Source organism: Diadema antillarum, unplaced genomic scaffold (genome assembly GCF_040938485.1).
Source record: "Diadema antillarum isolate AM-2024a unplaced genomic scaffold, OU_Dant_1.0 seq00000082_RagTag, whole genome shotgun sequence".
In the NCBI taxonomy this organism is placed as follows: Eukaryota; Metazoa; Echinodermata; class Echinoidea; order Diadematoida; family Diadematidae; genus Diadema; species Diadema antillarum.
In genome coordinates this window covers 816,614-829,454 of record NW_027271175.1, presented here as the reverse complement: position 1 = coordinate 829,454, position 12,841 = coordinate 816,614, and the positions used below count along the sequence as shown (strand labels likewise).

General features: G+C 38.6%; 1 protein-coding gene across 1 annotated transcript; it reads right to left on the bottom strand.

The window, feature by feature from the left end:
- Positions 1-6,863: 6,863 nt before the first annotated feature.
- Positions 6,864-12,841, bottom strand: LOC139726237 (cornifelin homolog B-like). Its single transcript, XM_071637303.1, has 5 exons — positions 12,654-12,841; positions 10,974-11,095; positions 10,234-10,315; positions 8,296-8,432; positions 6,864-7,604 (listed from the first exon to the last, which is right to left on the bottom strand). The coding sequence occupies exons 1-5, from the start codon at positions 12,739-12,741 to the stop codon at positions 7,497-7,499; spliced, it is 537 nt and encodes a 178-aa protein (XP_071493404.1). The 5' UTR covers positions 12,742-12,841; the 3' UTR covers positions 6,864-7,496.

The following is a 12,841-nucleotide window of genomic DNA, read 5'->3' as shown; positions in this document are numbered from 1 at the left end:
AAAAGTGTTTAGGCTGAAAAGGACAAGAACAGCCGAAAATATATCATTCCAGAGTAGAACACATTCTTTATTTCTTCAGACGTCTAATCTAGACCTCTTGGTACTTTTGACAAAAGGAAAGAATGTAGTGGCTCTTTGCTGTACAGAAAAACAAAACAAAAAAGGTTTTGTATGGTCCCTCTGTGTTTTCCTCTTTAAAACAAACAAACATACCAACAAACAAACAAACATAGATAGATAAGGTGGATACAACATAGAAATGGCACCAATCAGTTTGTTAGTACCTGTATATAACCTTTGATTAACTTCGATTCTCAAATTCTTGTTTGATCAGTTGGTTTATGACCCTCTTATTAGTTTATGCACTAGTGCTTAGTTCTAGCGATGCATTAGCTAACATCATTGTACATACGTTTACTTGTTTTATGATTTTATTTTTTTTAATGTGCTACAAACAGTATTATTACAAAGCCTACATGATTACTCTTTGTCTTGAATGTTGACAGAGGAGAAAGAAACAGTGTTTTGTACAAGAAGGAAATGAAAAGTTGTTTTTAAGTGCCTTAAATATGTTGGCATTATTGTTCATCTTACGTAGTCTTATTGACATAAGCAGTAGAGTTTCACTGCTGGTCTGTTGGTATGATACTGTTGTGTTACTGAGCGTACTGGACAAGATGTGTGATGTTAACGCAGTGTGTCAAGTTTTGCTGTTTTCTTTCGTCCAGGGAGAGAATAATTGGACGAAACAAGAAAGCAGAAAGTTGAAGATTTAAAAAGAGTGGAAGTTTGGAAGTAAAAGGAAGGAGGTAGATAAAGAACTGGAAGAGCTGTTTTGCCCAGGGTTTTATACAGACTGTTTCAGGGCTTGATGAAAATTACAAACATGTACATTGTTCTTTTTGTTTTCTTCATTTAGCATTAAACTCTTACATCAGCTCTGTTTCAAAGCCTTCGTGTGTCTGTGATTTATCTGCATTTTGTTTATCGTGAAAGTTTTTCACTTTTCCTGCCTGACGAGTGCATGGCCTGTTTTGATATGGTATGTATGTGTGTGTGTGTGTATGTGTGTGTGTGCACTTGCCCATGTTGAAAAACGAGGACACACACATGAACTTTACATTTAAAATGAGGACACACAGAGAACCAAGGACTTCCTTGGTTCGCAGACCATTCCAGATGGCATGCTTTTGCATGTAGGGGTACATGTTTGTAGGTCCTCGATTAACATTACTGTAATAAGTCCTCGGTTGTATGGTAATATACCAATGAGTCCTCGTTTGACAAGAGTCCCATTGACACACAGGTCCTTGATTATGTGGAAAATTCTTATGGGTAAAACAGGTCCTTGGTTTCCACCATAGATATGTGTGTGTGTGTGTGTGTGTGTGTGTAAGATGAAAAGAGCCAGTTCGGGGTTCCATTTTGCACACGATCAGAAAATGTCCCTTGTACCAAGAGGGCATGCTGGTTTTTAAATTCAATGAGAAAAACATCTGTGATGTATGTTGTAGATAATGACTATTCATATAAGCTTTATAAATGGTGCTTGCCAGCCCATCCACCTGAGCTTGTTTGGGGTGTTCAATGTCATTTTCATAATATGATCAATTTTGTACTTGGTGCCATCAATTTAATGAAGGAAAAAGAATAGTGTTCAGGTGTAAGTTTCTTCAGTTTGTCTCCCTCTACAAATTAAATTTGTTAAGATCGCAACTGCTGATCTGTAAATTAACAAACATGTCGGAAAAAAGGAACCAGTGGGACTCGAACCTGTCATCTACTGCTTTCCGGGCAGCGACACTACCACCAGGCTGTCCCTGGTTGCCGGCAGTGACACGATGAACATGGAACAAATACCCAAGCTCCGAGATTCCGACATTGTTATGTTAAGTAGTCCAAAGCTTGGGTATTTGTTCCATGTTCATCGTGTCACTGCCGGCAACCAGAGACAGCCTGGTGGTAGTGTCGCTGCCCGGAAAGCAGTAGATGACAGGTTCGAGTCCCACTGGTTCCTTTTTTTCCGACATGTTTGTTAATTTACAGATCAGCAGTTGCGATCTTAACAAATTTAATTTGTAGAGGGAGACAAACTGAAGAAACTTACACCTGAACCTTCACCCCTCTGAATAATATCCTTCTTTCATTATCATATGCCTTGTCCGCCTTGGACTACTTAACATAACAATGTCGGAATCTCGGAGCTTGGGTATTTGTTCCATGTTCATCGTGTCACTGCCGGCAACCAGGGACAGCCTGGTGGTAGTGTCGCTGCCCGGAAAGCAGTAGATGACGGGTTCGAGTCCCACTGGTTCCTTTTTTCCGACATGTTTGTTAATTTACAGATCAGCAGTTGCGATCTTAACAAATTTAATTTGTAGAGGGAGACAAACTGAAGAAACTTACACCTGAACCTTCACCCCTCTGAATAATATCCTTCTTTCATTAAGAATAGTGTTTTTGGAGAATGGAGTAATTGGGTGAGGATGGGGGCAGAAAGGGGCGAAAGTTTCGTATAAAACAAGCAAAACGCACACACAACTGGGACGAAGTGGTGCCGGAGGCATTATGTTTTCGGGTTGTCCATCCTGTCCGTCCGTCCGTGATTAATTTTGTGGACAGCGTAACTAAAAAATCTTTTGAGGTATCCTAATGAAACTTTGGCATGTATGTGTCTTAGGGGGTGAAGTTGTGCCTATCAACTTTTGGGTGCACATGCGCAAGGTCTAAGGTCTATGTCAAATGCTTAAAATTTCACTTTTTCCCCCATATCTATGCAATGCCTGAAGAAATTTCTTTGAAACTTATTACATACATGTTTTACCCAATTAAAATTCTCTGGTGGAAGTTTGCGGTCATGAGGTCAAAGGTGAAAAGGTCAAGTAAAAATTTTAAAATTTCACTTTTTTCTCCGTATCTATGCAATGCCTGAAGAAATTTCTTTGAAACTTATTACAGTACATACATGTTCTACCCAATTAAGATTCTCTGGTGGAATTTGGGGTCATGAGGTCAAAGGTGAAAAGGTCAAGTAAAACTGTTAAAATTTCACTTTTTTCTCCGTATCTATGCAATGCCTGAAGAAATTTCTTTGAAACTTATTACATACATGTTCTACCCAATTAAGATTCTCTGGTGGAAGTTTGGGGTCATGAGGTCAAAGGTGAAAAGGTCAAGTAAAAATGTTAAAATTTCACTTTTTCTCCGTTTCTTGGAAATTGTTCAAGGAACATAACATCGTATACATGTATAGGCCTACATGTACTGACTGGCAGTGATTATTTGGGGAATTTAGAGTTCATGGGATCAAAGGTCAAGGGCAACCCTTCAAAATTTTACTATTTCCCTCATATTTATGCAGTGCCAGCAGGAATATTTTTTTTTTTTAGCTTGGTGTATGCACGTGTAACCCAATAGAGATTCTTTGGGAAGTTTTTTTTTTTTTTTTTTTTTTTTTTTGGGGGGGGGGGGGTTGCCAAAAAGGTCAAAGGTCAAAGATCAAGTGAAAGTGCTTAACTTACTTATTCCTCCACATCTCGGAAGTGGCTCAAGTTATCTTGAAACTTAGTTCATATTTATGCATGTTCTGCCTGACAGTGATTCTCATATGAATTTTAGGGTCAAAGGTAAGATGAAAATGGTAACAATTTACTCCTTGATACAGAAATTGCACTTTTTTCCATACCTTGAAAATTGCTCAATGCATAAACTTATGGAAGGGTCAAAGTCAAGTTAAAGTCCGTAAATCCCCAAATACATGCTATCTTATTCATCCAATTGAACCTAGGTCAAGGAAGGTGAACATTCAACACATTTGTGACAAACACGTCATTTTAATATTTTGCCAATTTTGTGAAAATGTAATCACACATTGTCCACTTGTACTATAGACCTATTAGGATTATCATGCATTATGGCGGAGGCATACCAGTCGCCATAGCGACATTTCTAGTTTTTTTTTTTTTGTACTTCAAGAAATTTTAAATTAGATGGTCCAATCAGCAGTGCATCCCACCAACACAACGACAATTTAAGCATATTTCTTGATGATAACGCATGCACCAAAAAAGGACAACGCCCCTCTGCTAACCACACAATCACACAATACATCAGGCAATAAAGACAAACTGACACACACTGATATCACACAGTCGCGCAAAAGTTAACCAATAAGATAGCAATAAACAACAAATTAAGACGTATACAGTGCAATGTCTACGTTATCAGTTTGAATGTAGCCGTAGTCGTTTTTCTCGAAGGTGCCAATAAACCTACCCTATCACGCTCGTTTTTATACAGCGCCTGGTGTGCCTGTATATGGCTGCCATTTTACCCTCGTCATGCTCGTGAAGTTCAAATTTAGAATGATGAAGTGGACCTATATATACGGTAAATAAAATGATCTTCATCATGAGGCCCAATCCATTCATGCTAAGTGAAAAAGACACGCATACACGCATGTAAGCTAACTAAATGCAAGACTTCTTTTAAAGGGCTCGTACAGTACTGGTTTAGGTGGGGATTAAGGTTTATAGCATTCCTAAGTGAGATAATGAGAAACCTCTTATAAAATACGAAGAGCATGTAATTTTAAGAAGGATCCAACGTTTACTTGATGAAAATTGGTTTTTAAATGGCTGAGATATCCCAAAAACTGATGATAATAAAAGATGACAGGCCACGCCTTTTATTAGGATCTCTTTGTTTCACCTTGTTTCTGGAAATCTCGGCCATTTCAAAACCGATTTTCATCAAATAAACTTTTGATCCCCTTTAGAATTGCATGCTCTTTGACATCTCATAGAGTGGTTTCTGAATATCTTGCAAAACGTTCAAAGCTAAATCCTCACCTCGACCAGAACTGTAGGCCTACAGTCCCTTTATATTGAATGCACTTATTTGGAATATGGTTGCTTTTTCACGAATTTGATGATTGACCGAAGAGACTCCGTTGCCTGCTCGAAATGAATTTGAATGCTCATTGCTGAAATGCATGCTCATTACTTGGACTTGAACGACGCAAATGAACAATATTGATTGTTCCGATCGTGAATTTGAATGACTGGATTTCGAATTTGGTTGCTGATTCGGTCCTGCTAGCGTAGAATGTGTGAAATTGAATGCTTGGAATAGGAACTTGAATGACAAAATTATGAAATTGACCGGGAAAACCCATAATCTCTTTGCTTTGTTTCTTCCCGCTTAATCCCTACACACACAATATCATGATTACGCGCTCGTACACACACATGATTATATTTCATTTACTGATTTCGTGTCGTGCAAGATTTTAGACAGCAACATGCATACATGTCTTTTGTAGTCGGATGTCAACATTTATTTTGATAAGTAAAAATCCACCGAAATTCTGTTTCACAAAGTTTAAATTCGAGGACATAATAGTAGTGATATAATAGTAGAAGTGATTAACATACATATATTATTAACGCACCTCATGCACTTGAACCACAATTTCTTTATTTCGATAAATAACGATATTTCCAGTATATTTTGGAAATATTTTCAATTATTGTGGAGGATGGATGAACTTATAAAAATACATACACACATATACACACACACGCGTGAGGGAGGGGCGAACCCATGGGCAGTAATGACGTGAAGAGTCGAGAAATACTCATATTATGTAACTTCATTGACATAATTACATAGGACAGTATATCCCTTTGTTCTCCTATACGAGTCATCCTTCTCCAGTTTGGTCTTCCCTGGGCTTGACTCAGCCTCTTTCAGGTGAATGCCCAGGTTTCTTTCGATTTGGTCTTTCCACTAGGCTGGAAGACGTTCTGTGGTCTTATCTTTGAGAACGTCATTCTCGAAGGCTTGGAATGGGTTCCTACGTGAGGGCATACAAACTACACATTATAAATATGTACCTCATAATTATTACTAGTACATATACGTACATGTAGGCCTACTGTATCTGCTTTTTTCATCAAATTCTGCGGAGTGCAATGCGGCAGGGGTCCTACGCCATACACCATTACTTCTTCAAAGTGTTGTATACAATGTAACTCGGGCAAGATATACTCAAAACAGTCGACACAGATAGCAAATACACATTGTATCATGCGTTTCTGTCCGGGCATTCACACGTATACCGAGATTGCTTAATTTGAAACAAGTTTGAAATCAAGCAAACTGAAACCAAGTTTGTAATCAAGCAACTCGCTTCGAGTGGATCCTCACGGGTATACCGTACGTCAATTTCCAAGGTCAGAGCACTCTTTAGGATCACCACCTGAGCTCGCCATCATTCACAGCTCCGCGTCCTGTTCGACCCCCCCCCCAGCCCCCCCCCCCCCCCCCCCCACTGAACTTCACACACTATGAATTCTACACGATCTCAGTGACAATCCGTCACAATTAAATGTGTGGATTTTTCAATCCAGGACCCTGTTACATAAAGATTGAGATCCAACGCAAGTTCTAAAATCAAACACCACAAGTATCTGAATACACGAACTAAATTCTGATTGGCTGACAACGGACATTCGTTTGATTTTCTGACTTATGATTGACTGTATCTTTTTTGATTATGCAAAAGGGCTCAGGGTGTCATCTTTGGTGTGGGTACTATACTCTCCCAGAGAGTAATATGTTTACTATGACTATGGCTGCCACAGGATCACGTGGTATGCCCAGTACATGTATCATTCCTTAATACACCTCTGGTAAGAGGGACACCGGTAAGCCATCACCTCCAATCAGAACATTGAGGGGAAAAAATGGTGCCAGGCACCGAGAGACGTAATAACCGTACATGATCAGGCTATCTGAGTAATATAAACATGTGACAATAAATAAAGCAAGTGGGCGTTTTCTTCCGTGACGTCACACTGCATGTGAATAATAACTATAATCAGTCCACATAAGGATTAAAACGTTTTTGATTTGCTATCTACAAAAGACAATAATTTCTCCCTCTCATACTTCTCTCTCTCTCTCTCTCTCTCCCGATGAAAGCCAAAAGGTTAAACTCGATGAAGGATTATACAACAGCAATTTATTGATAGTCGAGCTGGATATATTACGCAAGATAAAATTTGACCAAAATTTCATATCCCAAAGAAAACAAGAAAACCAGTCCTCCAGAACAGACGCATAGAGAATCCCCACCTCCTCCTCTTCATACATCATCATCATCATCATCAATGTCATCATCATCATCATCATCATCATCATCATAATCATTATCATCATCATCTTCAATACTGTATCATCATTGTCATAGGCATAATCATGATCATTATCACCACCATTACCACCATCATTGTCCGTCATCATCATCATCATCATCATCAACATCATCATCATCATTATCATCGTCATCATCATCATTATCATCATCATCTTCAATACTGTATCATCATTGTCATAGGCATAATCATGGCTCATTATCACCACCACCATCATCGTAAGTCGTCGTCATCATCATCATCATCGTCATCGTCATCATCCCTCGTGTCTTGTTGCTATGGTGACGCCTCTCCCTTTTGAATCATGCTGATTTCACGAGCCAGTTGACACTGGGCGCAGCTGTGGCAGAACACGGTGGCCAGACAGTCGTTCATGACGGAGCCCTGAATGAGAGGACATCGACAAGAGAAAGGAGTGAATAGGGAAAAGGAATGATTACAATCGTTATGCTTTAATGAAGGGTATAGGCTAAATGCTTCTATTTCAGATGATAACTCGAGAGAATGAATGTGAGCTAAATGGCTCATGTAAAGCTGACAAAATGACTACTATATGCAATTGTGTGGGGTTGTTTTTTTTTTACTTTCTCTGTAGATGTTCGTGTGCGAAGGGGCATGCGCTCTATAACATAAAGCATCATTATCATCATCATCTGCATTATCAATGTAATCATCATCGTGGCCAGTATCAGAATGTGACATGCGTGTGAGCAAGGTTAACGCTCAATTGTATACAGCTTGCGGGGTTTTGAGTGTGTATGTATGTATGTGTGTGTGTGTGTGTGTGTGTGTGTGTGTGTGTGTGTGTGTGTGTGTGTGTGTGTGTGTGTGTGTGTGTGTGTGTGTGTGTGTGTGTGTGTGTGTGGCTTTGGAATAGACTGTACTCCCCCGATATTCAACATTATGTGTTATGGTTACCCTTTGCGCTTTTGCTCAGATATGCAAAATTTGATGTGTCGATCGCAATCGTATAGTTTCCACTATTTATACAACAATAGGAATGCGCTGTGAAATGATGGGGGAGAAAAATCTATGAAATCAAGCAAGTATTCTTAAAATTATGACATTTTCAAACCTCGATATTATGTCTACCCCTGAAGAGCGCCCTAAGAACGAGACCAGCGTTGGGCACGCAGAGAGCAGCGCACAGGCTCTCGCCCATGTCGGAGGCCATGAAACACAGATGGCATGGGACAAAGGTCCCCATCAGACCTGGGGGAGGGGGCAGAGAGGAAGAGGAGGAGGATCACACTCAAGCAGAAGATGAAGAAAAATATGATGATGAAGAAGAAGAAGAAGAAGAAGAGCAGGAGGAGGATCATACTCGAGCAGAAGATGAAGAAGAAAAAGAAAAAGAAGAAGAGGAGAGGAGGATTAGAAAGATCATACCAAAACAGGAGATGAAGATGAAGAAGAAGAAGAAGAGGAGGAGGAGGAGGAGGAGGAGGAGGATCATACTCAAGCAGAAGATGATGAAGAAGAAGAAGAAGAAGAAGAAGAAGATGAGGAGAGGAACGCGGAGGAGAAGAAGGAAGAAATAGATTCGAGAATGAGAAGAAGAGGATGAAGGAGACATCAAAGAAGAAGACGAAGGAGCAGAGGAAGATTAGCGGGAGGGTTGGAGGGGAGTGAAGAGAAGGAGAAAGAAAGAAAGGGTTGTGACATAAAGCAACAATATTATAGGTACCATCCCTCGTAAACGAAAAATTATAAAAAATCCTAACCCTCAACAACCTAATATGAAATATCTTACTACCGTTTCAAATAGTCTTATGCAGACATCAAGACAAATAATCAACAAAGGTTAAGTTTTCATTTAATTCATCATGAAAATACAATAAATACAAAGAAACATGCAACTACAATCATAAAGAACATATCAAGTGTAGTTCATGTTAATTGGGATCGACAAAAGGAACTAAAAGTCTTATGACACGTCAACCCCGAAAGTATATACAAAATAACACATTAAGAGCAGTTCTAAGGGGTATCAAAAGTTTATTCGATGAAAATCGGCTTTGAAATGGCTGAGATATCCAAAAACAAGGTGAAACAAAGAGATACTAATAAAGTTGGGGCATGTTGCCTTTTATTATTAGCACTTTTTTGGATATCTCAGCCATTTGAAAACCAATTTTCATCAAATAAACGTTGAATCCCTCTTAGAATTACATGCTCTTTCATATTTCATAAGAGGCTTTTCATTGTCTCACTTAGGAATGTTCAAAACATGAATCCCTACCTCAACTAGTACTGTAGTACAGTCCCTTTAAGAAGGACACAGAACACGAACACAACCATGACAATCATAGAGAGTATACAGTATATCATTAATGAAAGTAAAATTTATACAAAGTCAATAACGTGAAGAAGACAAACTCATCAGATGGACTTTGTAGGCGCGTTTGAAACAATTAAGAAATGGGATATTTTGAAGAACGGGATGTAAATCGTTAAAGAGGGTGAGACCTTTAAAAAAGATAGTGTTTCTATAAACTTTTGTTCGAACCAAGTCAAGGTGGCAATGGCATGAATTTCGTGTATCATAACTATTATTCAACTTAAACTTTCTTAACATAACTATAGGTAATAGGGAAGAAAGTATAGCAACAAAGAAGTCGTTCTTCCAGCTACTAAAGCGTAGTATGTAGTGTCCAAAATTAGTCACTCCAGTTCCAACAAAGAAGAAAGGAGAAAGGGTATAACTGGCGCGTAAAGCAGATTGTAAAGTAAAAGAACAGTGGGCTGCGGCAAGCAGAAAAAAAAATGATTGTATGCATATGAACAATGTAAAGAGAATTTTGATATTGTAGAAACTTGTTCATAGTTCTACCTTGTACTGGAAGTATTTTTGATAACACGCTCACACACTCACACACGCGCGTATACGCACAAACAGTTTTTAGATACATTCATGCATCAAGTCTTGTTTAAAAAAATACGTTGTGGCTGCGTGATTTGCTTTTTTCTTCTGTTATCTTCGATTTAATGTCTTCTACTTTACATCACTTACATGTACTTATGTCGCTAAAGCAATCAAAAAGTCCTGTCGACCACTGACGTCTTTTGCCATGGGGATACTGCCACGGAAACACCTGATCAGTAATGTAAAGAAAGGAAGGAACAAAATGCCATACGTCCGTTACAACTCAATATTGTCAAAGACAACTCTTCAATACGTTGATAAGCAGTTGGTGCCTAATCAAGCGAGGGTTACTCTGGTGCCTTCAGCGCTTTCTACTATATGTTGTTATTGTTTTTATTGTGTTTTTTTTTTTGGGGGGGGGGAGGTGGCCTAGAAAGGCGGGAGGAGAGAGGCTATAATAAGTAACTACGTGTATGTGTTTTTTAAATTTTCTCTTATATCTACTCTCTCGTTCAACACAAATCATATAGTATGCTACGTGTGTCATATTCTGTCTAATACAACATATTCAGCATGATGATACTCACACGGCTACTCCTGCCGTTACTGCTACTTCAGGTATGATAATGATATAATAAATGTCTGCAACAATCATGGATGATAAATGAATTAATAGATAGAAAATATATAATAAATCAATCATTACATAGAAAATACTGAGACATGCTGATAACAAAGATTTAATAAACGACAAACTTTATTCAATCCATCATAAAGCTACATCATTATCGATCGTCACCAAAGCAACAATAGCCGCATTACAAAGAGATCTGAAAATAATCAGAAAGCTGTTGTGGCGTATAAGAGTGAGATACCAGCATCTTTACCTCGCCCTTCGTGTTCTCGTAAACCGTTGACGCGATATCTGATCCCCGATATCTGATCTCTTGGGTGCTTCCCCTTGGTTGTGACGTAACCGGCTGCCACTTCGGCGGCATCCTGACGATCTCTGGAGTCATACATATTCATGACCACAGCATGTGAGAGGAGCGCCATTATACAGCCATATAATGGTAGCACAGTATTACGAAAAAGAAACAGAAGAGTGAAAGAAACTGTCAACTTCATACTACTCCTTACACCATTTTATCGTATTTCCACAATGAATTCGTTATGAAGTTTTCGATTTCTCTCTGTGTCTACCTACAATAGGTCCTACAGTGTTGAGATATAATATGTTTATGTGTATATATATGTGTGTGTGTGTGCGTGTGTACTTTTTTGTATATGCTATATTTTACATAATGATATATATCTGTATATAATATATACTGTATATAATCATGTATATACCTATATATATACGTATGCAACCTTCGCTATATATATATATATATATATATATATATATGTGTGTGTGTGTGTGTGTGTGTGTGTGTGTGTGTGTGTGTGTGTGTGTGTACATATACAGAGGAGTATATAGCTTTATATAAGGATGATAGCAGACAGTGGTTGCGAACAGTTTCCTCATCATGTTTATCACCTCGATGAGTATAATCGGGGAGATGCGATCTCTTATTACACACAATCCAAAAAGATTAATCCGAGGCATCAAGCTGCAATTCACAACACTAGGTTATCGATTATGTAGATGTCAGTGATGGCAAAAGACATTCATTCAAACGATTAATAATGATATTGTTCTAAAAAAGTAATTATTATCTATCTACACACACACACACACACACACACACACACACACACATTATGATATATATGTACTTATATTGTCTATGCTATATTTCAAATCATATTTTCACGTCGGCTCAGAGAATCGAGCAGCTTCCAGGAACGTCTGTCGAGTTTCAAATTTTCTTTTTGTATGTTTTTGTTTTCATTGCACGCCAGTCTAATGCCGTTGAAAGTTCTGTCGTGTTTTCCGCGACTGATCATTTATATTACTTTGTCTCTTGAGAACAATGATTAAGGAAGAGAAATGTTCATGATAACTGTAGTCCTAACACATGAGGAATCGTATGCAAAGCAACAACAACAAAGATAAACAAGCAAACATCGAATGCAGACCCTATTTGTAATCCAAACAATATTGCCGCAGAACGTGACTAGAATAATCCAAATCTATGTGTTACATAATTATGTATCTCCTTGCCGGCTGAGCTGAAGTACACTGTATAGCCTATGGATATGCACACCTATAGGCCTCTGTTCGATCTCAGCATGCGGAAACTTCTACCATTTATTATCCGCAATACCACTGAATATAGTATTTCTCCTCTCCAAGCCAACCCTATCTCGCACTGAAATGGCACATCTTTCTGTTTGCATAACCGAGCATTGGAATGTCGGATCAGTCTTTGTCGTGTTTTATACGTGGCTGTTACAAGCTGTCATCTCCTCAACTTCGACTGCTCCGAAGAATATATGCCTGCTATAGACAAAGAACAAATAACAGTGCATTCTACAGACAGCAACTGTCATTCGCACAAGAAATCAGTATTGTGTCAGATATCGTTCAGATTTTGAGACGCATTGAACCATGTACTTACCAAGTTTTTCCTCCATAAATTCTCCGTCACCGTTTCCTTGAAGTAGCATCTCTGTTACTTCGATTCCCTCTTCTCCTTCTTCGCTCATATTTGCCAACGCAACTCTTCGAGATAGGAAGAGAAAGACAGTTTCAATGAAATGTCGTTAAAGCTGCCTAAACGACGTTTTATCAGCCAATTTCGGCAGT

Coding starts and splice junctions, on each gene's coding strand:
- LOC139726237 (XM_071637303.1), bottom strand. CDS start 12,741: ATGAGCGAAGAAGGAGAAGAGGGAATCGAAGTAACAGAGATGCTACTT. Junction 11,096..12,653: donor ATTTATGGAGGAAAAACTTG/GTAAGTACATGG, acceptor GTATGACTCCAG/AGATCGTCAGGATGCCGCCG. Junction 10,316..10,973: donor ACGAGAACACGAAGGGCGAG/GTAAAGATGCTG, acceptor ATTACTGATCAG/GTGTTTCCGTGGCAGTATCC.